General features: G+C 54.1%; 3 protein-coding genes across 3 annotated transcripts; 2 read left to right on the top strand and 1 right to left on the bottom strand.

The window, feature by feature from the left end:
* Positions 1-15: 15 nt before the first annotated feature.
* Positions 16-16,690, bottom strand: TGME49_221280 (hypothetical protein; the record flags this gene model as incomplete). Its single annotated transcript, XM_018779909.1, has 10 exons — positions 16-1,580; positions 2,037-2,151; positions 2,651-2,812; positions 3,326-3,430; positions 4,031-4,084; positions 4,227-4,307; positions 4,882-5,063; positions 5,813-6,443; positions 6,663-15,167; positions 15,947-16,690. The coding sequence occupies 10 exons, from the start codon at positions 16,688-16,690 to the stop codon at positions 16-18; spliced, it is 12,144 nt and encodes a 4,047-aa protein (XP_018638257.1).
* A 2,028-nt stretch (positions 16,691-18,718) lies between these two features.
* TGME49_221275 (hypothetical protein) lies at positions 18,719-19,740 on the top strand (the record flags this gene model as incomplete). The annotated part of the gene is made up of 2 exons (XM_018779908.1): positions 18,719-19,039; positions 19,361-19,740. Exons 1-2 carry the CDS (start codon positions 18,979-18,981, stop codon positions 19,738-19,740), a joined length of 441 nt encoding a protein of 146 aa, XP_018638256.1. The 5' UTR covers positions 18,719-18,978.
* Positions 19,741-20,485: 745 nt separating this feature from the next.
* TGME49_221270 (oxidoreductase, 2OG-Fe(II) oxygenase family protein) lies at positions 20,486-25,005 on the top strand. Its single transcript, XM_002369916.2, has 3 exons — positions 20,486-22,532; positions 23,084-23,312; positions 23,629-25,005. The coding sequence occupies exons 1-3, from the start codon at positions 21,780-21,782 to the stop codon at positions 23,850-23,852; spliced, it is 1,206 nt and encodes a 401-aa protein (XP_002369957.1). The 5' UTR covers positions 20,486-21,779; the 3' UTR covers positions 23,853-25,005.
* Positions 25,006-25,138: the final 133 nt, after the last annotated feature.

The following is a 25,138-nucleotide window of genomic DNA, read 5'->3' as shown; positions in this document are numbered from 1 at the left end:
AAGAATTCATATCGTTTATTCTTCAGACCCTGTTAACAAGGGCTTTGGAACTCGAGCAGCTCGTAGCACTGTTCCCTCTTTCCCCACCGTTCTTTCTGTTCTTTTATCTTCTGCTTGGACTTCCGCCTCTCTCTCCGTCTCTCTGTCGGGTCCCCGCCTGTTTCTCTGCTCGTCCACGACGAGGCCTGGGTGAACGCCGGAGCCCCGATCTGAGTCTTCAGGGGAAAAAGATAGCAAAGAGATGTTTTTCTCCTCGCATCTGGGAGCCGAGAAGCACGGATCAAAGGGCAGAGGCGGGAGAGACACGGAGTCTAGGGGCAGAGCTGTTCCACCTGAGGTGAAGAATGCGGGAGAGGAGAGTGAACTCGAGTTCTTTCTCTCGTCCGAGCTGTGGGGAGAAAAGCCGAACTCTTCCCCTCCTTCCTGCTCTCCGTCGCCTCCACAGGTCCGACTTGGAGAGACCGGAACTGGGAGTCTCTCTTCTTGCTCGCAGCCGCCCTCTCTTCTTTGCAGGCCCCGCTGCATCGCAGGAGAACCGCCGCGGTCGGAGCTTTCTGCTGCGTCTTCGGATGTTCCCAGCTTTTCCAGAGACGAGTACGGAGGGTGACTTAGCTCAAACGAGAGCGCGGAGAAGCTGCCCACAAACACATCTCCACGCTCTCCCGCAGCCTCGCCGGTGAAACTGAGTCGGACATCCCTCTGGCTTCCCGCCGCCCTCAAGGAAGGCGAAACCGCGGAGACTGCATCGGATGGCGAAGACGCAGAGGAACAGGGGGAAGGAGACGAAGAAGACACACGAGGAGACATCGCGGAAAGAACGACTTTGTCGACTTCCACGGGGAACGCCGGCAACCGTGGAGGCGTCTGCCTTCCTTGCTCACCTGGAAGAGATGTGAATAGAAGAACAAAAGAAGCAGAAGAGGGAGAAGCAGACGAGGGAGAAGAAGACGAGGGAGAAGAAGGAGAGAGAGGAGAAGGAGAGAGAGGAGAAAATGGGACTGAGTTGGGGGAACTCACGAGTTCGTTTCCTTTTTCTCGGTTTTTCTGAGGAGAGAACGGGAGATCCCGCTGCGGTGTCTCGGCTACATTCCCTTTCGCAGACAGCGACGCGGCGTTGAGAAAGAGACTTTCTCCTTTTTGTGTCTCCTCAACGCGCCCCCCTCCCGTTTCCTCCCGCAAAGCGAAATGTTCCCCTCGAGTGCTTCTCGTCTGTCTCTGGGAAGCCGGGGATCGAGGAGAGACGGAGGAGTCAGCACCCGACGAAGATGCGTCCATTCTTCTTTCCTCTCTTCCTTGTCCATTCTCTTCTCTCCTTTCTCGAGGAGACAAAGAGACCGCAGAGAGCGCCGGTCGCCTGTTCTCGTCCGCCTGCTGTTTTCTGATTGCTCTATCCACCGCGTCTGCCTTCTCCTGACCCTGTGAACCCCAGGAACTTGCGCATGAAGAACGAACAGAGGGTGCCTGCCCATCGTTCGCGACACCAACGCCAGGAGGCGAAACGCCATTCAGGTGACGCACGTAAGCCTCTGCTCCTCTGTGGTGGACAAACGCGAGGCCCATCACGTCGTCTGCCGCGACACCTGAAAAAACAGGAAATCAAGCTTTCACCGTTCCCGTTCGAGTCTCAGAAAACACCTACAACCACACGCATATACATATATGTATATATATCAACACACACCTATATATATATATATATATACATATATATATATATATATATATATATATATGTACCCTACTGGTGCACATGTACAGGGTTACATGCGTACTGCTTGCAAGTGCATGTGAATGGAATCTACGGTTTAGCCTTAGCACGGTTTGCATGGCATCCATAGACGAGGATCTCGACTTGCTTCAAGCTGCAGCATACGAGTAGAGATTCTTGTATATGGAGAAAAATACATCTGGCGAGAGTAGGAGCAATGTCATGGAGAGAAGCACAAGGTATTAAGAGAAAGGTATATTCATAGAGAGAAAAAACACTGCGTAAAGAGGCACACTTCTGCACGTTTCTTTCGTCTCCAGAAACATACCCGGAACGCAAGAAACAGGCTTGAAGACAGGATCATTTAGAAGGCCCCGATGCCAGGAAGAAGGCGACGAGGCAGAGAGAGGGGCGAAGAAGCCGAGAGAAGCAGCGGAGTAAACCTGAAAGAAAAAGGGAACTCGATATGGATGAGGTACCGAGAGGGGACGAACAAAAGAAGAGAATGCCTCTAGACAAGAGAGACGCGCGAAACGAGCTCCCCCGTCTCTTGTCGTCCACATTTTCTTTCCATTTCACAAATGTGCATGGTTCCAACAAAACCACAGCAGATCTCAGCTACAGAGCCTCTCTCCCTCCGCGTTTCTGCTCGTTCTGTATCCCTGCTAACAGTGTCACCTATACCTACTTCCCTCCCTCTTCGTTGGACACACATGTACACATAAATATATGCATATATGTAGCTATGCAGTTATATGGATTCCGATGCATGTACGCGAGTGACCCACGATTGGTGAAATGTACTTCTAGGCATATATGCACACACATATACATATATTTATATATACATGTATGTGTGTGTACGTCTGAGACTCGTCGGACTGTACAGCCGTGTGTTCTTCCTGTGAAAAAGATATCTCTCTGAAAAGGCACGGGTCTCACCCATTCGAAGAGTTCCCGCCAAGTGAATGTTTGCCTTTCTTGTTCCGCAGAAAAAAAGCGAGAGAGGGTGGGGAATCGCGAGAAAGCTTGTTGCTTCAAGTCTCGCCTCCTGTGAGCCTCCTCAGTCTGCCACCGATTGGTGCTCACAAAGCAACTCTCAGGCTGAGCAGAAGAAAAGGAAACGGATCGACAGAAATTCGAACAAAAGACACAACAGAAACCCCGCAACCGCGTCCTAAAAGAGGAACACGGAGACAAGAGCAAACGCGCGCATGTCCAAGTGATCGCGCAAAAAAAACGACTTTCATCTGCCTGGACTGAAAAAACGTTGCATTTCCTCCTCGCATGCACCCGTCTCCCTCGTGGTGTAGACAGGAAACGAGGCTCGTAGACAAATGCTCTAAAGAATTCCAAGTCAGTTCAGGCGGACACCCGAACTTGTGTACCTGTGTTCTCCAAGGTAGGAACTATGTACAACCAGATGCACATACACATATATGCATATACATACATATACATATACATATATATACACATATATATATATACATATATGTATATATGTGCATGCCTAAGTATATATGCGGAATTCGTGTGTCGGCAGTATGCATGAGCAGAAGTGTGCACTGTGGTTGTTTCTCTGAAAATTATCTTTTCCTTTTAGGAGACACTTACGTCTGAGACAACGTCGTGTATCAAGTCGAGAATTAACTCCACGAAGTCTCGGGAAATGCAGAGAGCCGACGGATTGTCGCGAACATTGTGATTGACCAGAGTGTGCTGAAACCCCAGAGAAAGATCCCAAACCGTGGAGAAAAAAATCAATTCGCGAGCAACGATGTCGACACAGCGAGACGCAAACGCCTCGTCTGCATCGGAAATGCGCGGGAAAGATGCGCGTATACTTGCAGAGCCACGGGCACACCCATTTAGATGCATACACAGATATATATATATATATATATATATATCTTTTCTCGAAAAAATGATGCACAAGCCTAAGTACACATCCATACACATACATACATGTAGAAATGAAGAAATAAAGACAGACACACACAGCTACATACATATACGTATCTATAAATGCAAATCGATACACGCATATATATATATATATATATATATATATATGTATCTACTGGAGAGGCGTCTACTCCCTAGGAGCATGGAAAGATATGCTGGTGGGCAGGAAGGATGGTCGCGCATTCCTGGACGCCCGTATCTTTACGCGTAGCCTTTCAGCCTCTGCATGCAACAAAGTATTTCTCTAATCAAGCATGCAGACAAAGATGTATGTTAAGAGATGTCAGCCTTTTCACGTGCGAAGCGCATAGGAGGGTTTCGTCTGGCAACGTTCAGTGAAGCAGCGAAACTCACGATCTCTCGGTAAAGCTTCCTATCCGTCTGGGTGTCTGTTGGAGTCACTTGCACCTGAAAAAAAACAGACAAGCATGCACTTCCACTTATGGCTACGTTCTGTCCCAGAGGGTCCCTGGCATGCATTCTTTTCTCTTTGCAGAGCTCACGCGCTCTTTTCTCTTCCCCAGACGCATGCGGTTTGAAGTTGTCTTACATCTAGCAACTCTCCTCCGCGTCTGACAATCATGAGAGCAAATGCAATCCGCACAGCTGCTTCCGGAGAGGTGTCGACGACCTGCGAAACATGGAAAAAAGCAAGCAATATGTACTTTGCAGTTTTTTTCCACGGACTGGAAAGGTCCCCAGGGTTTCCACTGAAGCCTCCAGATGGCGAGCTTGGTTCTTTTTCTCGCTCGCGTTGTTCGTCTTGGTTTCTGCCTTTGCCTCTTTGCTTCTCTCTTCTCGCTGGATTAGTCTGGATCTCCCTCTTTGTTTTTCCTGCTTCGTTTCGGTGCTGCTCCCCGTCGGCTTCCTCGGCTGTGTCTCAACTCGCTGAATCATTTGTTTCCATCGCTGTCTCTTCTGTGTCCCCATTGTCATCTTCGCTCGCTTTCTTTCCCAGCTGCTTCCTGCGTGTTTTCTCTTTCCACTCTCCGTCTTATTTTACGCCGTAGCTCCTTCTCTTTCCTTCGTCGGTATCCCCTTTCCTTCTGCCTCGCTTTCATAGACGTTTCTTTCGATTTCTTGCGAGGTTCTCGTTCGCCACTGTCTCTTCGTCTCCTTTCCTTCTCCTTCGCTTTCACATCTTTCCCGCTGGTCACGTTCTTTTTCTCTGTCTCTTTTGCTTCTCTTTGTTTCTCTCTCCTCACGCGGTTGCTCTTCCGAAAAGGCCCTGGAGTCGCCGCAGGACAAGTCTGCAGAGCTTCGCCTCCACCTTCTCCTTCCTCTCCCTCGTCAGACGAAGTTTCTTCCTCTGCCCACAGTCTTTGATGAAACATGGCCCTTGCCTTTGCTTCATCTCTAGACGAAGGCGCAAGTTCATCTCTCTCATCTGGATACACCCAAAAAACAGACACACCGAGAGAAAAAGACAGTCTCGAGAGGTACACGGAAAGAAGGTAAGGGAACATTTCAGCTCTCAGAGACAGAGAGCCGGATAGGTTTCGATAGACAGACATGCACGGGGCGACATCTGATCTCTCTTCTTTGCGTCTGTCGCTTCTAAACGATTTCAAAACGAAGAAGAGACCCTCGCACTTTGACGGAGGCGTCAAACCTCCCCTCCCATAAACGTTTCGTCCAGCAGAAAGCATAAATCAAAGGAGAGAAGCACACCCACTGGCATCGCGCTTTCGACACGAGAAGCAGAGAAGATGAGGGAGGCCGAGAACCAAAAAAAAGACAGAAAACTGCATTCGTTTCTTCGCTCTCCGTTCGAAAGCCGTTCCGTCCTTTTTGTGCCTTTCTAAAAAACCTTTCCTCCCTGAGACAGATTCAACGCTGAAGAAGGAGGCTCAGAGACCTTCGGGGAAGCTCGGCAAGAGAGAAGGCGGAGCTATGGAAACGAAGCGGGGAACAGGCGACAGCAGCGAGCAGTGGGGGACCCATCTATAAAGAGATGAGAGTTGCGTGGCTGAAACAACTGGCGGCGAGAAATCCGGAAAAAGTCAGAAATGTGGAGAGAAGAGACACTCTCTAGACGCGGGTCGACGAACGGAGGAACCGAGAAACAAATGAAGCACAGGACACAGCACACCGTCAAAGCCGACAGTAGTATCTGCAAAGCAGTGTTGCTCCTACCTTCTTCGTAGAGTTCTTTCCGGTCGCTGGGCGAAGACAGAGAACTGGAGCGAACAAATGTCTCCTCTCTGTTGTCTTCGCCTCGCTGCTGAGCTTGCGTGGAGAGGAACGGGCCGTCTCCGGGAGATGCAGTTTGTGTTTCGTCAACCGCAGAAGAAGGCAGATGGCGAGGAGACAGAGACCAGCGTTCTGCCGTCTCTTCTCTTCCACGGAAGGAAGCAGCGTCGCTCTCAACGCCAAAGGGACTTCTCGGTGCAGTTTCCGCTTTCTCGGATGCCGCAAGCGGCTGTGTTGCTTGCAGAACTCGTTTGCTGTCGTGCTGAATCGGTTCGCGTTCTCCGGCTTCGAGCGCCTCACTCTCCCCTAGATCTTGCTTCGGCCTCCCAGAAAGCTCTTCTTCCTCAACCCGTTCACCTCGCTGCCCAACGTCGGACGCCGCCAATGGGCCCTCCAAGCTGTCGGGAGCTTCCCTGGGTGTTGCCTCTCTGTCGCGCGGTGTATGTACACTCGGCGAGTCAGCGGCAGGCTCTTGTTCCTCTGGCGAGAGGATAGCCGAAGCATGCGCGTCTTCAGACGCTGCTGAGTCTGCTGCTTCTCGAGCCTTCTCCTCTTCTCTGTTCTCTTTATCTGCCTGAAAACAAGCAGTTTGGTTCTCAGAAAGCGAAGAAGTTTCGCTGCGCTCCTCCCTGTGGAGCCGCAGAGAGACAGCAACAGCGTCTCCTCGCAGGTGGAGGTCAACAGCAGAGAGACTTTCTCTCTCTTGGCACACGTTTTCTTCTTGACTCCGCAATTTAAGAGCGTCGCTTTCTGTCGCTTCTTCTTCGAAGAAAAGGACTCCGGAAACTCTTACTTGCTGTCCGTCTTCTCTTTCTGCTGCGACGTCTTCTCTGTCCTCAGCTTCGTCTTCGCTTTCCTCTTTTTCTCTCGAAGAAACGGAGAACGCCTTCTCTGTTTGAGCCCAGTCCTGTCGAAGAGGCGAGAGCAAACCATTTAGATCGTTTTCCGGAGTCACGCGAGGCGAAAGCCTCGGATCGTGTGCTTGATCTGGCGCCCGAAAGGCAGAACCGAGACACGCGAGAGGAGACACCGACGAAGGCTTCAAAGCTGGGTCCAATGGAAGGGTGTCTTCTGTTCGCGGCGAACAAGGGACGAGACTCTCGTTCATCCTCGCCTCCAGCGCCCTCTCTGGCGACAGGAGAGAACCTGGGCGACCAGCCCCCTGTCTAGGTGGCGTACGGGGAGAGGCTTCCTCACTCGCACCATAACTACAGACAGCAGCAGCCTGTTCGTCCTGACTGTCTCTGTCTCCATCTGTCTCTTCTGTCGCCTTCGATCTGTTCGCTGCGGCTGTACGTCCAGAAGACGAAGGGCTCCAGGGGCGACTCGCTCTAACGACCCCACAAAGCGACGAGGGGAGAAGAGTCGCGGGAAACACAAGTCCGGGGGACCGTGCAAGCGTCGAAGCGAATCCTTGATCTTTCTCAAGTTCTCGTTCCACCTCAAGTCCTTGTCCTCTCCTAAGTTCTTGGTCCTTCTCAAGATCTTGTTCCTTCTTATTTTCTTGTTCCCCCTGGCGATCTGAAGCAGGGACCGCCCGGGGAGAGGAGGGCGAGGCGTGGGGACTAGGTGGCGCAGAGAGGCATTTGAGCCCCGCACGCTGTTCTCGCTGAAGAGGGGAAGCGTGAGGCGAGAGAGAACATCTGGGTGTGTGTTTCTGAGAAGGCGACGAAGGCGAAGAAGACTGTTTCTGAGTCCTGCTGGTCGACGAGAGAGGTGGGGACGGTGGGAACTCATTCAGATGAAAACTGGCTTCGTCTTCCAATGTCGTCGTTGTGAGCAGCTTCCCGACATCTCGGACTTCTCCCTCTTCGAGTTCGCCGCTCTCCAGGCTTGTTCCAATGGTATCCAGAGCGACAGAGACACCTGAGAGACGACTCTGAGCAGAGGCGCTTTCCCCGCCTTCCTCGCGGTTTCTTCTCGCCTTCCGAGTCGAAGGAAAGCGCGTCTCTTTCTCTCGAGAGAACAGCGGTGAGAGACGCTCACTCTTCAGTCTAGCCATGACCTGTTCGACGATGGCGCTAATTAGCTCTTTCTGGTCGAGGGCAGGCCCCGAGACGACGTGAGAGACATGTGTCTCCTTCCGGGGCGACCCCCGTATTCTGTCTCCTTCGCCATCCGCGCCCGGCGCGGCACCGCTAGTTGGGCTCCACGCGAAGTGCCGGGCGGGCCGCGGACTCCGAGGACTCCGGAGGGCCCCCAGTTGCAGCGGCGCAGGGAGGTGCCGCTCGACCTTCTCGCCTGCGTCGCCCGCGAGGCCGAGCGACGATGAGAGAACCCCGAGGGACGGCGACGGCAGCGGAGACACACGTGAGGGCGAGGGACCCGGGCCTGCCGAGGGGAGCAACGGAGACAGGGGAGCGCGCGGACGAGGCGATAAGGCTGTGTCTGTGCTTGACGGCAAGCCACATGACTCTGGAGTCGCGGCGCTTGCAGTCGGAACCTCTTGGGAAGGCAACACACGAGGAGACACAGGCGGCGGTTGAGGAGGCGTCCCAGAAGGCGAAGAGGAATTCCAAAGTCGAGGAAACAAGTGATCTTCGGCCGGGCGCGAACGCGAAAACTCCGAAGCTCGGGGAGACACTTGCCTGCCAGCTATGCTCGACGAGACTCCCACCCCTTGTTGCCTCTCCGTCGCCGCCGGGCTGTTGCCTCCCCGCTCGGTTTTTCGCTCGGTTTTTTGCAGCGCGTCGACCCCTCTGTTTGGCCGCAGAGGGCCCAAGTGTCTCCTTTCCCGGAAGCGAGTGAGAGACCGGAGAATCGTCTCCCAAGTTTCCCTTTCGCTTGGCTCTTCTTCGTGGCTGCCTGCGCCTCCCAACGGGGTCACCTCCGACGCGAAAGCTTCGGCTTCTTGCTCTCGAATCACATCGCAGATCCCCACAAGCACCTTCTTGACAATGTCTTCACCTGCGCCGAAAAAATGCGGACTGCCCAGACTCTCGCGCCGCGGCAAACCGTCTCTTCTCTGCTGAGCCTCCAGGGCACAGTCGCTCTCTTGCGAAGGCCCTGCAGTCTCCTGAGAGACAACCCCACACGGCGACGGCGGCGGGGGCACCACGGGCTCGAAGGAACTCGGCAGAGCGCACCGGTCGGCCTCGCGGGCCAACGGAGACAGACCCCTTGCCTCCGGGGCAAAGGTTTCTGAGTCAGGAGACGAGCCGGAAAGCGCATGCGAACGAGGAGATACGCCACGCAAAGCGCCTCCAATCGAAGGAGGCTCTCGCGAGGGCAAGCCTCCGTCGTCGGCCGGAGCGAGGCATGGCGAGTCTCCGTGTTGTCTGTCTCTCTCAGGACCGCGGAACGGAGATGCCGGAGAGGACAAGCCAGAGGGAGACGAGGGAGAAGAAACGCTCGAGTTTTCTGGCGGCCGACAACATGAAAGCCCGCCAAGACCCTCTTGGAAACTGGAGGAAGAAAGCGAGCGCATGCAAGACTCAGGATTAATGTCAAACCGGTGCGATGGAGCTGCAGATCTCGAAGAAGACTCAGGAAAAAGAACGAGAAGTGGCGAACAGGCGCGGTCCAGCGTGACAGGTCCCGTCTCCTGCTCGCCCCGCGGGGTGTCTGTACAGCGGAGCGCGCGAGGAGACACCCTCGGCAGGGACTGGAAATGCGGGTGGGAAGACGCATCCGCAGCTCTTAAGTTGCATCTATTTCCCTCCGTTTCGACTTCAGGAAGAACCGAATACTCCCTTCCTGGAGAATCCTCCCGTTCAGTTCTGTATGTTTCCCTATTTCTCTCTCCTCTCTGTCTCGACGACGCTGAACCTGCGGACGGCCGAAGAACTTGAACGGGCGAGGTGGCGGCGTCAAGCAGTCCCCCCATACCTTCTCTCCTAGGTATCTCTTTTCTTTGAAGATGTCCTTTTCCTTCTCGTCGTTCTTCTCCCCTTTCTGACTCGCTTTCTTGTTCTGGCTCTGGTTCCACCTTTCTTGTTTTCGGCGCAGGAGACACAGGAGGTATGGCGACCGTCTCGCTGGCGTTTCCAGGTGGAGAGAGGCAAGCGTCGCCTGCCGAGATACGCGGCGAGGGAGAGGCGCGGTTGTAGCTTTTCTGTTTCGCGATCAGCCGCTGCATCATTTCTTTCTCGAGGAGATCGCGAGCAGCTTGGAGAGAGTCTTCTCCTTCAGACGGAGACAGAGGGAGTTGGACAGAAAAACCGGGAGAAAGAGGTTCCGTCGGCGATCCTGCGTGTTGGCCTCGTCTGTCGTGTGTTCGTCGCTCTGCAACCGCTTTCAAAAGACTGTTTTGACCTGGGAGAGTTTTCCATTCCCCTGCATCTCGCTCGCTTTCTGGCCCATGTCCTGTCGCCTTTTTAGGCGAGAGCGCATGCAGAGAATTGCCCGATTCAAAGCCTTCTCCCTTCACCGGATTCTCGCCTTCGTCCTCGCCTTCTCGGAGTCCTTCACTCGCCTGCCCCTTCTCGCGGTCTCCGAGCGCGTGTGCGGTTCCAGTTGGCAATGGGACCTTTGGAGCCCAACTAGCGGTCGCGCGACCGCCGATCTGTCCTGAGTGAGGCGGTGGGAACGGCAAGCCGTGCGCGCAGGACGGAAGAGGCAACGGGCCTGTCGCCCCTGGGCCTTGCACGTGTGTGGGGGTGAGAAGAATTACGTGAGTAGATCCTGTACTTCCAGAGAGAGGAAGCCGAGACGGCGGCATGTCTCGCCTGTTCGGCGAGAGGGAACGGGGCGCGAGGTCGACACAGGGGACAGGAGACACAGCCTCTGTCGGTGCAAGGGGCAGACCCGAGACCTGAGAAGGAACCCCGAGAGGCGGAGGCAGCGTAGAAGGCACAATAACACTGTGGAGGCAACAGCGACAATAAACGGGAGGAAGAAAGGCAAGAGGTCCACTGCTGATTCCGCCAGCACTGCTTCTCTCGCTGCGAACGCTCTCGGATTTCGACGAACGCTCAGGGAAGCAGAAAGGCAAGACTGACACATTTGAAACAGGCTCCACACTCTGGCGTCTCTGGCAATCGCGTCGAGCCTCTCCATTAAAGTTCAGAGAAGGCTGAGAGCGGGAGCGCCGAAGAGAAGAGTCCAGAGAGGCTGGCTCGGTTTTCTCTGTTTCCTTCAAACACCTCGACTCCGTCGGGGACCGCGTGGGTGCTGTTTCAGGAAGACGCGCGCTGTACGTGTCTCTTCTTTCTTCCCCTTCTGGTTCTCCTTTTCCGTCTTGTCTCCTCATCCTCGGAAGTGGCCGAGAAGGGCCAAGGATGTAGGATCTCGCGTCATGGCGACTCTGGAAGTTCGGGGATTCTCGTGTTCTCTCAGAAACCAGTGATTTGCTCTCTCCTCTCGAGTCCTTGCCTGTCCCGCTCTCGGTTCCACTTCTCTCCGCTTCTCTACCGATTCGCGATGAGCCTCCACACGCGCGTCCTTCCGCGCCCTCCTGCTGGCGAAGAGAAGAACCTTGAACCGCGAAAGCGCCTCGGGATTCCGGTGTACGTACACCCGACGCTCTCACCGAGGCGTTCTTCCCTTTTCCTGCGTCCTTGTTTCCGCCCTCGGCGTTTCGCGCTGAAGTGCAGGGGTTCTGCCGAGCGGTGGTAGGGCCAGAAGGCTCAGTCGACGAAGTCCCTCTCGCGCGCGCTCTTGAGGCCTGCAAGTGTCTCTGCACCAATTTTCTCGTTTTTTCTGAAAGCTTCGCCAGATTTCGTTTCCGCCTCTCGAGCTCTGCTTCCGCGGCCTCCGCTTCCTCCTGCTCGCGGCGCCTGCGCGCCATCACACGCTCTCTCGTCAGTCGCTGGCACGATCTCAGATCGTCCTTCTTCTGCAAAGGTTTCTTCTCCGAGAAGAAAGCGAATCCAGAGAGAGCAGACGCATCCGACGAGGACGAGGGAATCTTTGTCTCTTGAAAGCCCCTCAACAAAGACGACGGCCGCTCCTTCGTGTTGATGCCTGAGTCGACAGCTCGTGTCTCTTCTCTCAGAAGGTCTGAGAGCCCCGCTTCCCAGGGAAACTGCGACGCATGCGAATCGAAGCAACGCTGAAAGGCATCGGCGGATACAGTGGGGTCGTTCTTTGCTGCGTAACGCGCACTGTGCACTTCGGCGTCGCCAGGAGAAGGACCACGTTCCCGGCTCGCTTCTCCTGCGCTCTGAAAAACTTCCTTCTCCACCGCTTCCTCTTGTCCTCGCCTTGACGTTCGATGAGATACGCCCCTCGGCAGCAGGCTCCGTGCTACGGACAGGCTTACACCTTGCAGGTCTTTGTTCCTCGGATCCAAGTCCGCCGTCTTCTCCAGTCTCGCTCTCTCGCTCTGCATGCGCAGTCTCTCTTCTCTCAGGGCGAGCAGCTTCAGGCGCTGCTGCTCGACGAGTTCCGCGAGGCCTGTCTCCTCTTCGTCCTCGGGCTCCAGGAGCGACGTCCCTCGCCCCGGGAAGTCGATGTCTCCGAGAGAAGCCCGCCGTCTCCTCTTCTCTTCGGACGCTTCCGCCTGGGGCTCCACATGCGTAGAAGGCGGCAGCGACGACGAGAGACACGTGCGGGGACGGCGCGGAAGCTGAGACGAGCTCCGTCGCTTCCCCGGGGAGACACCAGGAAGTACCGAAAGCTCGACATTCGGTGAGGAAGCGAAGGACTCGCAAAGGCGTCGCTGCGAAGGCCTTTCATAGTCTTCAGCTTCTTTACACCTACGGGCGAGGAAAACGACTCTTTCGCTCTCTGCGCGCGTCGCCTCCCTCTCACTCAGGTCTTCAACCTGTCTCCGATTCCACGGGCCTTGACGGCGACTAGGATCTTCTCTTGCTCGATCTTGTCTGACCGCTTCTCGCTCGCCCTTCCCACACTCTCTCTCCCTTCTCGAGAGGGTCTCTCTCTCGCGCAGCCACTCCGCATTCTGTCGCTCTTCTTCTTCCTGCAGCATGCGGTGTTTCTCCAGCAAAATGCGCTGTCGCTCTTGTTCGCGGCGCACTTGACTCCGCAGAAGTGCCAAGCAAGACGCAAGGTGTTGCTCTCCCGCTCGTGGTTCTTCTTCTCCCGCAGGGGGGTCTTCTGTCTCTGAGCCCCGCGCCTCACAGAGGCCCGGAACCGGCCCCTGGGCAGGCTCCAGATTCGCCTCGGCAACCGCCGCGGTGTCTGCGCGTCGGAGTTCGCGGGGTGCGGAAGTCGCAGAGGAACTTGCCTGCAAAGCACAAGGTCGGAGGTCTTGCATCAACTCCAGAGACTCGATCGCAGCCATTTGTTCTCTGATATTTTCTCGCAGGCGCATCGCAATCGCCTGCTGGAGCGAACGCAGGTGGGTCAAGTTCTCTCCCGTCTGAAAGGCTTTCGCCTCCTCCACCAACGCAGCCAAATCTTCACACAGCGCAGACGTGCCTTCTCTCTCCTCTTCAGGGGCTGCGGGTCGATTCCTCTCGCGAAAAGGAAGACACGAGGACGCCAGTCGAGGGCGCGCGGAACGGCTTTGAGCGCACCCGTGGACTGAGAAGCGTCGCGAGTGTCGAACAGGCGAGAGAGCCGCGCCGCGGGCCCCGTCCAGAAGATCTTTGTTTGGAAAAAACCGCGTTTGGAGACTTTCCGTGTCCATGTGCCTGCGGTCTTGCATCTCTTGAAAGCTCGGAAGCACTGACGAGGAGACTGCAGGAGAAGAAAACCGTTCTTCTCTCTCTCCTGGAGACGAATGGATGCCTTTCTTGGGAGAGATCTCTCTTGAACGATGACGCGTCGTTCGATCCCTTCCCTGGTCTTCCCCACCGGCCCAGGGCCCCCAGTCGGCACAGAGCTCTTCTGGAGAGGCGCAAGAGGAAAAGGAGGCCCTGTCTACTCGCCGTCCTCCCCACTCGAAACCCTGTCTCCCTGGGGCCTTCGCGGGAGTGCTGCTGCGCCCTGCCGCCGCCCCGAGAGAAACCACGGTCACTCTGTCTTCTCGCCGGTCAAAGACCTCGAAGCCTTTGTCTAGTTCCTCGCTAGGGAGACTCTGTCGACGCCGAGCAACGCGAAACGACCTGCCTTTCACGACTTTGGTCGACAGGTGGTTCGCGTTCGACTCCGACGGACACAGACGAGTTGAGACGCCACAGGGGCTGTCTCTCTGGGGGTCTCCTCGCTCGAATTCTCGCTCGCATTCGAGCCGCAGCCTGTCAGAATCCCGCCTGCGACATGCAAGACGTGAGCCAAGGTGGGCGCACGACGCCCCAGGGGACAGGGGCGCATCTCTAGACAGGCGAGGCTCAAGCAGCTCAGCTCTGGCGTCAGACGAGACAGGGCAGTGCACCGGGGAAGAAGGGCAAGAGGGACCGCGAGAACAGACTCCGCCAGTCTTGTCTGTCTCCTCCAAGGGCGTCCAGTCACCGTTGGGCTGTTCTTCGGCGGCAAGGTGTCTTCTGCCGACGTCCTCCTCAAGCAGTTCGTAGGGTGAAAACGAGTAGGCCCTTGGGCCTCGGATTTCCTTCTCTGCACTCTCTCTCCGCTTGCCAGTCATGGTCCTCTGTGAGGTGAGGCCTCTCGCGACCAGGGCCGCGCCACCAAGTCGCCCTCCTCCTCGGTCGCCTCCGGGGGTTACTCGGATTCCTAACGGAGACACAGAAGTCTTCTTGTCTCGCCGTTTCGTCTCTTCCGGTGTGCTTCGCGTCTGTCCGTCTCTGTCGCGCCCTCCCGCCGCGAAAGCTAAGCGACACCCGGCGCCGCCTCTCACACCTCGCCCCGTTTCCTCGCGGGGTATCTCCTTGCGCCCTGTCTCTTTCCGTGCGAGGCCTTTCGTAGACACTGACCTTGCTCGCGACTTCGGCTCGCTCGAGAGTCGCGGATCTTTTTTCAGCGGCACCTGGTGGGGAACACTTAGCCTCCGGGGAGAAGGACGGACAGGCCCGCGAGGCGGAGAGCGAGGACAACCGCCCTGTCGACTGCAAACGTCGTCGGCCTCCTCGGGAAAGAGAAGAGTCGAAGAAGAGAAGACGGGGGGACCCTGGTCATGCGGATAGTGGCAGGAGGAAAACATGTGAGACGCGTCGCGCGTGGGGAGGGAGTCACCGTGAGCAGCGAATGCCTGGGCCTCGCGGCGATGGGTCTCTGAGAGTTCCTTGCAATCTGAAACCTCTTCTGAGAAGTGTGAGAAGTCAGGAGAGACAGCTTTCAACCACCTGTTTCCAGAGGGACCTGAGACACCCCTCGTTCGCTGTGCATTTGGAAAAAGATTGTGAGAACGCGGGCCCTGCGCCCGACGGTGTACGTTGACCGACTCTTTCAGGCAACTGGCCTTCTCTCTCTCTCTTGCCGCATGAGCTACCTTGAAGTCTCCCTTGGTAGTGGTTCTCTCTGTGTTTCGCAAGCTGAATGGTATTCTGTCTCTCGTCTGCATGCAACAAAAAGGAGAGCCAGGAAAGATGCAGACACAAAGGGCAGATACAGATGGAGACACAAGGGGCAAAGACAGGTGGAGACAGGCGACGGAAAAGAGAGAACCCGACAGCAACAGCGATGCGAGAGACAGAACCGGAAAGAATTAAAGGAAAAAACCAGAGATTGAAAGGCTCGTGCGTTTCCCTGCAGGGGCAGTGGACGAGGAAATTGAGAAAAAATGGCAAAGAATGACAGTGTGACGTAAAAAGCACAATGGGGAGATGACGAGTGTGAAGCCCATTCGAACAGAGCAATCCCAGAGACGCGGAAAGGGCGAGAGGCTACACGAAAGCAAGCTGAGAGGGAACGAGATCACATACATGGGGCGAAAGGCACGGTCTATGCGAGCAAGATATAGGACAAGAAGGCGCCATCACACAATTAAATTTGAGATCCTTTTTATCGACATGGAGGTGTGTTCCCTCGACAGCTGTCTTCCCGAGATCGAACAGATGCTTGAACGAATCAAAAAAACAGAACGTCGAGCTTCTCGGGAGTGGGAAGTCGCAGCCGTTCTCAAGGAAAAAGAAGTTCCTGGATCATCGGTACAGCGATACAGGCAACAGAACACTAAGGTCGTCGCTGATCGCTTCCCGGATCTAAAATATCTCAAAAGGCTTCCCTCGGCTGCCGGTGCCTGCTGTCTGCGTGCTTGCTCTGAAACTTCCCTCGCTCCATAACTACGAACGCTCTCGCAAATGTTGCCTAAAAACAAATCCCTATCTCAAGTACCTCTCCGCCTCGCCTTCCTGCGGTGTATGCGTCGCCGCTGCGGACCACAAGAGCGGCCCCGACAGCGGGGATGTTCTGCGTTCGGCCCCAGCGAGTCTTGGCTTGGCTGTACGGATCTAGTTCGAGGGAGACGACTCGCGTGCGTCCCTGCTCCTGCTGAGGCCTGAAGGCGAAAAGTCCGGAATCCGTCTCCACGTACGAAACGTCTCTGCAGTTCTCTCTGTCGCGTTGGTCTTCCTGGGCGTTGAACACCGAGCGTTCCTCCCAGAACTCTGAAATCCCTGCGGCGCCAGGCAGACGAGGAGAGAGAGATTCTCGCCGATAGCTTTCCGCGAAAGACCGACAGGCAGACGCGGCGACAAAAGATGACCTGGGCGCGAGGTAGTGACAAGCCGTCGTTGCGAACGGCGCGTCTGCTGGCCCCGGAGACTCCAGTGTACATACACCGTGGCCTGCGACTGCATGCGAGGGCTCGACCCATCGATTCAGCGAAGCGGGAGAGGGCGGGAGCGCGCGAGAGCAGACGACAGAGGCCCTGTGGCTTGCTCGCGAACTCGGGGGGCATTGTGCATGCGGGCGACAATGCGGTGCGGGGAGAGAAAAACGAGACGAAGAGCGAGTTGGGGAAGCACTGTTTTCAGAGAGACAGTGGTAGTTTGTAGAGAAGCAGCAAGCATCTCGCGCATCTCTGTTGACGCACGAAAAGGCCTCTCTCCGGCGGGAGAGAGAAGAAGAGACCGACATTTCGAGAGGACGCAGACACACACAGACAGCACAGCCGGTCGCGAGAGTTTCTCTGAGCTGGCATCCTCCGCGACAACCTGTGTCCGGCAACTCTTTGACAGGTGATCGAGCCCTAGACTGGCACGGTAAACGACGAAGAGAAGCGAGCGCTTCTGTCGCGAAAGCACTGGACGAGGTGCGAGTTGAACACTTCGATTTCTGCCGTCGCGTTGCTTTCTGTGTGTACATCTGTCGCGAAGCACACTACGACTGGGAGGTAAAGACAGAGGCGCGCGGAGAACAACGAAGCAAAAAATCTCTCGAAAAAAGCAAAAAAGAGAGGCTTGAGTGGTATTCTTGCACACGCGCGATAACGACGACGATACTTTGGGGTAGAGAAAGACGCTAAAAGCCGCGAGAGAAAAGGAACAGATGCACTGAGTGAACCTCTATCGGATGTCAAGACAGCCAAACAAACCAAGGAAACAAACGGTGGACCACGTTTGACAAGCATCAGGAGTCTTGGACTTTTTATCCGCAAGACACGGGAAGCCTCCTCCCTTTCAAAAGCCAGACGATCCGTCCCCCGGGCGGTTTCCTTCTTGCTTTCGACGACCCTCTGTTGGCGACGAACACGATGGACGAAAGAGTGGCAAGAAACGCGTCTTTCACTCTCTTCATCCCTCGCGAAAGTCGGTGGACAGCTACTGAAAAAAAGAGACGGAGTGCGGAGGAGGACGCTCGCGACCGGCAAAGGAAGTCTGTCTCTCTGGGACGGCGGAAACCCAACTAGAAATAAAAAGAAGAAACCCGTCTGGGGATGCCAGGCTTAGATGGCCGTGGAAGGTTCCCCCTTGTTCTGCAGCCGAGACCCTGTGCCAGGCCGGAGTTAACCGGCTGTGAGGTCCAGCGCTTTACACGTTGCAGAGACTTGGTGAAAAGAGAGGGACTTTCACACACAGTTGAATGGCGGGGAAAACGCGGCATCTGCACCGCACCGAAAGACTTTCGGCAAACGCTCTCCTCAACGATGCGCGCTGCCTTCGTCGATAGCGTGCGACGAAAGGCCAGTGTCGCGTGGAACAGAAGTCTGCAGCCGGAAAAACTCTTCGAAGGGGTTCGACACACTCGTGATAGAAGCATCTGTGAAAAAGAGAAAAGTCTATAGAGAAACGAGAGGGAATCGTGTTCAGACGTGACGGAAGGAGGCTGCACATGCTCGAGAGGAAAGACAGCACGGAAAAGAGGGGGGGCGCTTGCCGTGTCTTCTGCGACTGCTCAAGGGCGGGCAGGAAAAACCACGCCGTTGCGACTCGGTCTTCAGAAGGACGAAAAAATGTAAGCAGAGGAACGAAAAGCAAGAGTTCCTCCCGTCTGCTGAAGAAGTATGGCCGGTTTCTGTCAAGAAAACCCGCGAAAAAAGTCAAAGAAAAGCCGAAGGGCGCTGCCAGCGAGCGCAGTGGTCGGTCCGCATGTTCGGTCTGGACGCCGGTGTGTGATTTACGAAAGGTACCGCGCGGCGCCGTTGCGAAAAAACTTACGCGGAGGACGTGTGCAGGGGATTTCCAGTGAAAAATGTCGTCGAGAGAGTCTCGGTGAAAGACCTGGCTCCGAATACAAATGCCGTTCGACAGAACCCCTCCGACTGCTTAGGCTGGTCGTCCGCAAACAAACCTGCCGCGACCCTGGATTATCGGGCACACGACAAACCTATGGAGCAAGACCTAAACTGGGGAATTCTGCGAGGAATTGAGGTCAACAGAACTCGAGAAAGGATACTGCCAGGTGGATGGACGCGGACCTTTCCAACATTGACGGCGGGGGGGGACACAGCCATAATCATCACTCTCCTGAGGGGTACGGATCTCGTCACCCTCTACTAAAGGAAAGACCAAGGTTCGGAAGTCGTTCGCCCAAGAACTAACATGACCTTGTCATGTGCTTTGTGTCTGTGTAACTCACAACGAAGTTAGGACTGTCGCAACTCACATTGTGGATTGGTACAAGCAAGTTACTGTGTGCATCGTAGAGAGCCGGTGGTTGCAAGGGTCATTTAGACGAAAACAGCATATTTGCAGAACTTTTGAGATGCAGCCTAGAAAAGGCAGTGCGTATGCAAATGCTGGCCTTTCAAATATAAACTCTCAAGATCTCCTCCGTATGAATACGGGTTCTTCACCGTTATCGGGGCTTGCCAGTTTGAGTGAAAGCGTCGCTTGTGAACAGCTTGTACCGAAGAGGCGAATCATGGCATACTCCGGTCAAAAGAGTAGCATTCACTGCACGGCTACTTCAGGTGAAACGGGAGCATGCGAGTGAAGAGCTCGAAGTGGATGTCTTCGCTTGTTCACGGGCACCTAGAAAAAGCGGGTGAGTCGGTGCACAGGAAAGCAGAAGATTTCAGTAGTATTGCAGAAAGGAAGTGCAGTTGCACACTGCAGACATGGGCGCCTTCAGTGGCTTAGCGGCACGATTTGGACTGGTGGTTGTTCAATTAGAGCGAACCCTACGATGGCAGTGCAACTCTGGCTTCTCGTTTGTAGAAGTGACTGCGAGAAACCTTGGCAAGGTTCCTACGCCGCACTAAGATCGTGGTATCCTGAGAATGGGGGTGCACGGTGAGTTAGTCCAGGGACATGGTGATATGCGTTGGAAATAGCAACCGCTGATTTCTCTGCTGGCATCGTTCAGGTGGCTTGTCGCAGCAGAACATGCATGTGGTCATGTCATCGCTTTCGTCCATGGTGGAATGCTCAGTCATACCCTTAAAGTGGAAGTCTTGTCGAGGAAGAGCCCGTAAGACAGACTTGGTGAGGTGCCACAGTTTTGCAACGAGTGTTTCAGTAAAGCTCCTAGTGAGGAGGAGCTTGAAGAGGCAGAGAGGAGAGTGCTTACGCCGGCAATTCGACACGTCGAAGGCTGCGGTCTATCCTCCAGAAATTTGTCAGCCAGTGTCTGGTACCATGAAACTGAGTTTGCAGCTTAACAAGTGTGCAATACTGATGCATTCTGCCTTGTTCAGTTCTTTGAACCTCTCTAAACTGGGAGTTTCCAATGCCTTGTCACTGTAGTGTGACGAAAGTGTGTGGACGAAACCAGGATGTAGGGGAAGACTGTGCCCTTCGGCCATTTTCCCTGGCGATGTACCCCTGTTTGTTTCACTGTCCTCTGGTGGAACTCAAAATGTACGGAGGACGTGTGGACAGAACCGCGAGTTGACAAGAAGGAACATTCGTTAAAAATCGTCCCCATAGTCGTCACTCCACCACAGGGATGTACAAGTAAACAGCAGAACTGGCAGCTCGCCTTTTCATTCTGTGACACTATCGATAGCTACATCTTTTTTCGCGGCAGTCGTGGGTATTTTTGTGAGTATATAGAGTCGGTTGGACAAAGTGTCTTTGCCCATCTGATATGCGAGTTTATTTGCTGCAAGCGTGTCAAGCAGAAGTTCCGGCCTTTGGCAAGGACTGATGCGTCTGTGCACGAGTCCAAAATTTTCACAGTTGCCAGAGACCGTTTTGTCTCATCTAAGGGATCTCAGGTTGTCACATTCCAACCAGCGTACCTTCCTGAGTTTGTTTTCGTCTTCGGTTGCAATCTGTGAGACTCCAATGTCTCTTTCGTGGCACCTGGGCGTCTCTGAACTGTCAAAAAAGACTTCGGTCGCAAAACTTGTTCCACTACAGCGCTCATGTTTTTCTTCAACCAATCTGTGGAGCAAGGTTGACGCCAATCATTTTCTGTCCTGCAGGGAAAAAATAGTCCTGCTCACCAGGACGGGTTTGCGAGGGTAGCACCCAGGAAACAGGACGGCACCGGGAACAAAGTCTTCTGCGACTGTCTACGTTTTTTATGAGTTCAATGAATTGGATTGAGCCTTGGAAGACACTTGCTGTTTCTAGCGCACCACGTGTCCTGCAGGGAAAACACGGTCCCGCTCACCAAAGCAGTTTAACTTCTCTTGGGCACACGTTGCAAGGAATACAAGAGTTCGTCACGTCTGATGCAAGCATTTGAAAAAAATCACTGCTTCCTGGAAAGCTACAACAGGGGTCACATACCAGTTGGCCTCAGCCCACCATCGGACGGTTGACTTCCGCGTGCTGCTGTTCTTCACCAAGCTTACTGAAAGCGGATCGGCATTCTGGCAGTCAGGACCTATGAATAAATAACACTGACGAACGAGGCACCGAGCCGCACGAAAAAACTGAGAGCCTCTTCCCGTCAACACTGGCTCTTGGCTTCCGCTCCATCACCGGGTGGGCGAACGAAAACCTGCGCTTCTACCCAAGAAACGCCCCTTTCAAGAGTCTTGCTCGGGTGAAACCACGCCTTTTGCCCCAGCTCCAGTGCCAGCTTATTCGCAGCGTAGAAACGAGAACCATGAACATCAACGAGGGAGCCCCTTTCTTGCCAAGACCCACTCGACGTCTTGAAACAGAGAGACGGCTCGGCGCCATGCTTTTTAGTATATCTCAACCAGCGACAGTTTGCCAGCTGCAGGAAGGGGGCACTCCAAGGTGAGCTTGAGAGCGAGGGCTGACATCGTCGGCGCGCCCACTCATGTGTGGCATCTTCCCCACTCACCGTGGACCGTGGTGACTTCCTAGTTTGCACGGGTTCTGCATCTCCTTGCCAGCTCCCTAGCGAAAACAGGTCTGTTCTCCTCATGCTTGCTCAAGCCTCGTCCCTCTATTTCGTCTCTCACGTGACCCAAGAAATCGTCCAGTTCTGTGTTCTACCGCGGCACTTTCTCGTGAAAAGAGGCGACCCCAGGCAATGGCTCGTTGAGCCGTGTGGCGGCCGTGGCTTGACACGGCTCTCTGTTCGTTTCTCCCCGTAGTTTATAGAAAGTGCGTAGCTGTCCGTGCATCATAAACGCCGCAATCTGGTGACTCCTTTTCCACAGAATCAAAGGCGTTATTTAGGTTGCTGCACGCGTTCCTGAATTCCCACCGACAACGGTGGGGCAGTGACGGCAAGCGCTGGTTGGCGGACGGAGGGTCCCGCCGACTTGTGCGGGTTAAACACACAGTTGAAGTCCGGCTCTTGTCGACTCAACTCGTCCGCCTTTTCCGTCTCTCTTCTCTTCGGGAAAGGGTTCGCAATGAATGCCTTTTTCCGCGCGAACTCGGCATTTCACAGGGATGGCCGACTTGAAAGTGGCCAAAGTTTCCCTAACTCCAACCCGTCGGTTTCTCTGCTCGCCCTCGGACTACCACACTCCCTCTATCAAAAAGCATGCATGTTACAAAACTTTCCACTGAGACATTTTGCCGCCCCGTCTTCAGGAGGCTGGTTTTCCTGGCTTGGTCCGTCGAGTCCTGCAGTTTGTGACGTGGCGGCTCCTGCCACGCACGAGGTGCAACGGGAAGGAACTTGTCAGGTGACAGCGACAAGATCGTACGCCCGCCATGACTTTCCAAAAAAATTCTCCCCGGTCACAGCATCCTCGAGTGACAGTGACAGTGCGCTCAGCAGCCCTCTGGATGTTGGTGGACTGCAAAGTACCCTTAAGTTAGACTATCCCGAGCAACCTCAGAGGGTTCTCGCAATAGATGACACCGCCGCTAGTTTTGGCACGGCTCAGGGAAAATTCCCCTTGCACCCTGTCCATGACAACCCGCCCATATTGCATTCAAAGGGCAAGCTACATGGATGCAGACAAATTATTTATCGCAACACCCGCACTGGGCAACCGGAGGAACGCGTAATCCAAATTCTTGCAATTCACGAAAATCCAGAAGTGTTTCTCATTCCCGAATTGCTAACAGACAGTGACTGCGAGCGTCTACTACAACTCTGTGAAGGGCGCTGGGAACGCAGCAAAACGAGTACAGGATACGCCACCGCAGAACCAGTAGGTGGACCTCACCTATCGTCTTCGTGTTCGGCTTCGCCGTGCTCAGCTGCGTCTTCACTTTCTAAACGAGGTCGTAGTCGATGCAGATGCGGAGCGTCAGTGAATCGATCTGGAAATGCTGCTAGAGTGGACGACCTCTGAATGCTCAGAATCAAGCTTAAATACTGCACTCCAGTATCAATCGCCGACGATAGTGCGTCGCTGTTTGACGTGACCATCTGTTCCAAATTATTGTTAAGTGGAACGCTGGCAAAAAATCCCAGCGAAAGATTCCGCGGCTAAACGGGGGGAAAGGAGGAACGCGATGCATTACGTGGTAAAACAGAGCGCGTTATGGAAAATCACCGAAAGCCATGATACAGCCGATAACAAAATTGTGTAACTGCTCCAGATGTGTTCCTCAAGCGGTCATCACTTCTGACGTACAAATGCATGAGCGGAAGAGTAGCACGCTTGGACGGGTTCACTGCCCTCAGGGTGAAGCGTATAACATGAGCTGCTAGGCTGAAAGACGATGTCTTTGGGTATTGTCCTGCTGTGTGCTTCAGCGCGACTACACGTCATCAAAGAGTCCATCAAGAACCAGTTGGTCTGTTCCTCTTGCCATTGCTGAGACCGAGATCGTAGAGAATATTGAGCGAATCGTCTCAGCGTTCGCCGGCATGCCTGTGGAACATCTTGAGCCCTTGGTCGTTGTCCGGTACGAGGAAGGTCAGTACTTCAAACTGCATTCAGACGGAGGCTTCCGACCGAAAACGATACTTCTGTATCTAAATGGTAAGTAGACTTTCTTGGCCTCCTGCTAGTAAACAGAAGAGTAAGTTTGTGTGGCGATATGGGATCTGTTGTACTATGAAGGACTCAATGGAGTCTGATGGTGAAGTGGGTGGGATGGGGGGAAAGAGGCCACTGCAGCTTGGCAGTGAGACTGTCGCTTATGCGAGACAGTTGACATGTAAATGTGCACGATTTTCTTACTTCAACTGGAAATACAGTGAAAATGGATCCCTTGCTTCCTCGAAAACTTCCTGCAGCCAGCGTACAATTATTTTCGCATAACGTGTGTTACTGTTTTGTGTGATCTGTGCTTCAGACGTCGAAGCCGGCGGGGAAACGAGTTTCGAAAATCTGGGATTCCGTGTCGCTCCCATGAAGGGTGCAGGCGTCCTCTGGAACAACTCGTATCCAGGAACAAATGAGATAGACCCCCGTCTCATTCATGCGGGCTTGCCCCCAGAAAAAGGTGTCAAGTTCGTTGTCAACTGTTTTTTTAATAAAGACCCAATTCGCAACGATCTTCGGTCTATCGCAAATTAACCGAAGCTTTCACCCAAGAGACTCACCCGCCGCTCAGCGTAGCTGTTTTACCTTCCCTTTAGTGTGCCATGAACGGTAGACATGGTATTTTTTATCTTCATTTACAGAACCCGCTGTGTGTTTTGCCAGGTGCTAGCGGGGTAACAGATTTTTTGCAAATGCTGTCTGAGATTGTGCGGATTCCTCCAGCTACGCGGGAACTTAGACATACAGACTAACTTTCCCCCTATTTCTCCTATCTCATGTATGCAACGGCTACGCAGTGCCTTTGTAAACCACTGTGAGTCCTCCTGAGTTGTTTGCCATTACTCTCGCCTGCACATATAAAAAACGACGCGAGGGCTCGGATGGCACGCAGCCTGACTCGTGGACAAATAGCTTCCAGGAGAAGCTGGTACAATTTAGAGCGTGTGTTCGTAAGGCTTATACATCGTACGGAATTGCTGGACAAGTTACTGGGGCATTGTACTGCAACTTGAATCGCGTGGACATTTCAGTCGTTGCTCTTGCGCTTCTCTCACGTTGCGGTGCCGTCTAACACAAATGTGTGCTGGATCAGAATATTAACTGATCAGCTTATAACCCATCGAATGTTATCATCCTTCCCGAAGAAAAAGATCCGGGATATCTTCGTCAAGATGGAAAGTATTTTAAAGCAGAAGCTCACAGTCCATGTTGCACTGTACTCACGTGACTAAGTCCTGCCACCGGTAACTAGGGCGGGTGAACTTGTTGCTCGAAGTTGCGTTGGTCGCCAGAATAGGTGTGCTGTGTCCCAAGGAAGACCCAGGGGTTGTTTCAGGGTAATACAACATTTTTTCTAAAGAAGGGCTTTTCGGGAAGGTTCACTAATCTGCTCTGCCGGCAAAACAAAGTCTTTTCGTTTAGATCATCTGGTTAGTTCCGTGTTTCGTATCACGTAAAAACATTAGTTCATGTCAGCATCACTATGAGTAAGACACGCGTTTATTGTCTTTTTCGAGTGAGCTGAAGCCTCTCTCTCGCTTACAGTTCCCTTTGACTGCTGCGTTTGCAAGCTGTTCCGTGGGTCACACAGACGCGATGTCTCGTCTACCTCCGTGTGGGGGCCCGCACCATTCGTGTCTCGATTCGTTTTAGAAACGCAGAATGCTTTAAGAAGACAGAGAGCAGCGATTATGTTGCCAGGTGTACAGAGGTACCCCGAAGTTGACTCCGCCAACGTCCCTTGACGCTTTGACCACATGTCACAAACGCTTCTGACTACTGGCTTCAAGAAGACAGAACAGTAGAACGCTGTCCACCTG

Source organism: Toxoplasma gondii, chromosome II (genome assembly GCF_000006565.2).
Source record: "Toxoplasma gondii ME49 chromosome II, whole genome shotgun sequence".
Taxonomy (NCBI): Eukaryota; Apicomplexa; class Conoidasida; order Eucoccidiorida; family Sarcocystidae; genus Toxoplasma; species Toxoplasma gondii.
Note: the sequence above shows the minus strand (reverse complement) of the source record. Positions and strands in the feature narration are given on the sequence as shown.

Bases quoted from the DNA above. Each gene is read 5' to 3' on its own strand.
- TGME49_221270 (XM_002369916.2), top strand. From the start codon at position 21,780: ATGAATGCCTTTTTCCGCGCGAACTCGGCATTTCACAGGGATGGCCGA. The intron at 22,533-23,083 runs GTAGGTGGACCT...TGTGTGCTTCAG, and splicing joins GATACGCCACCGCAGAACCA to CGCGACTACACGTCATCAAA. The intron at 23,313-23,628 runs GTAAGTAGACTT...TCTGTGCTTCAG, and splicing joins GATACTTCTGTATCTAAATG to ACGTCGAAGCCGGCGGGGAA.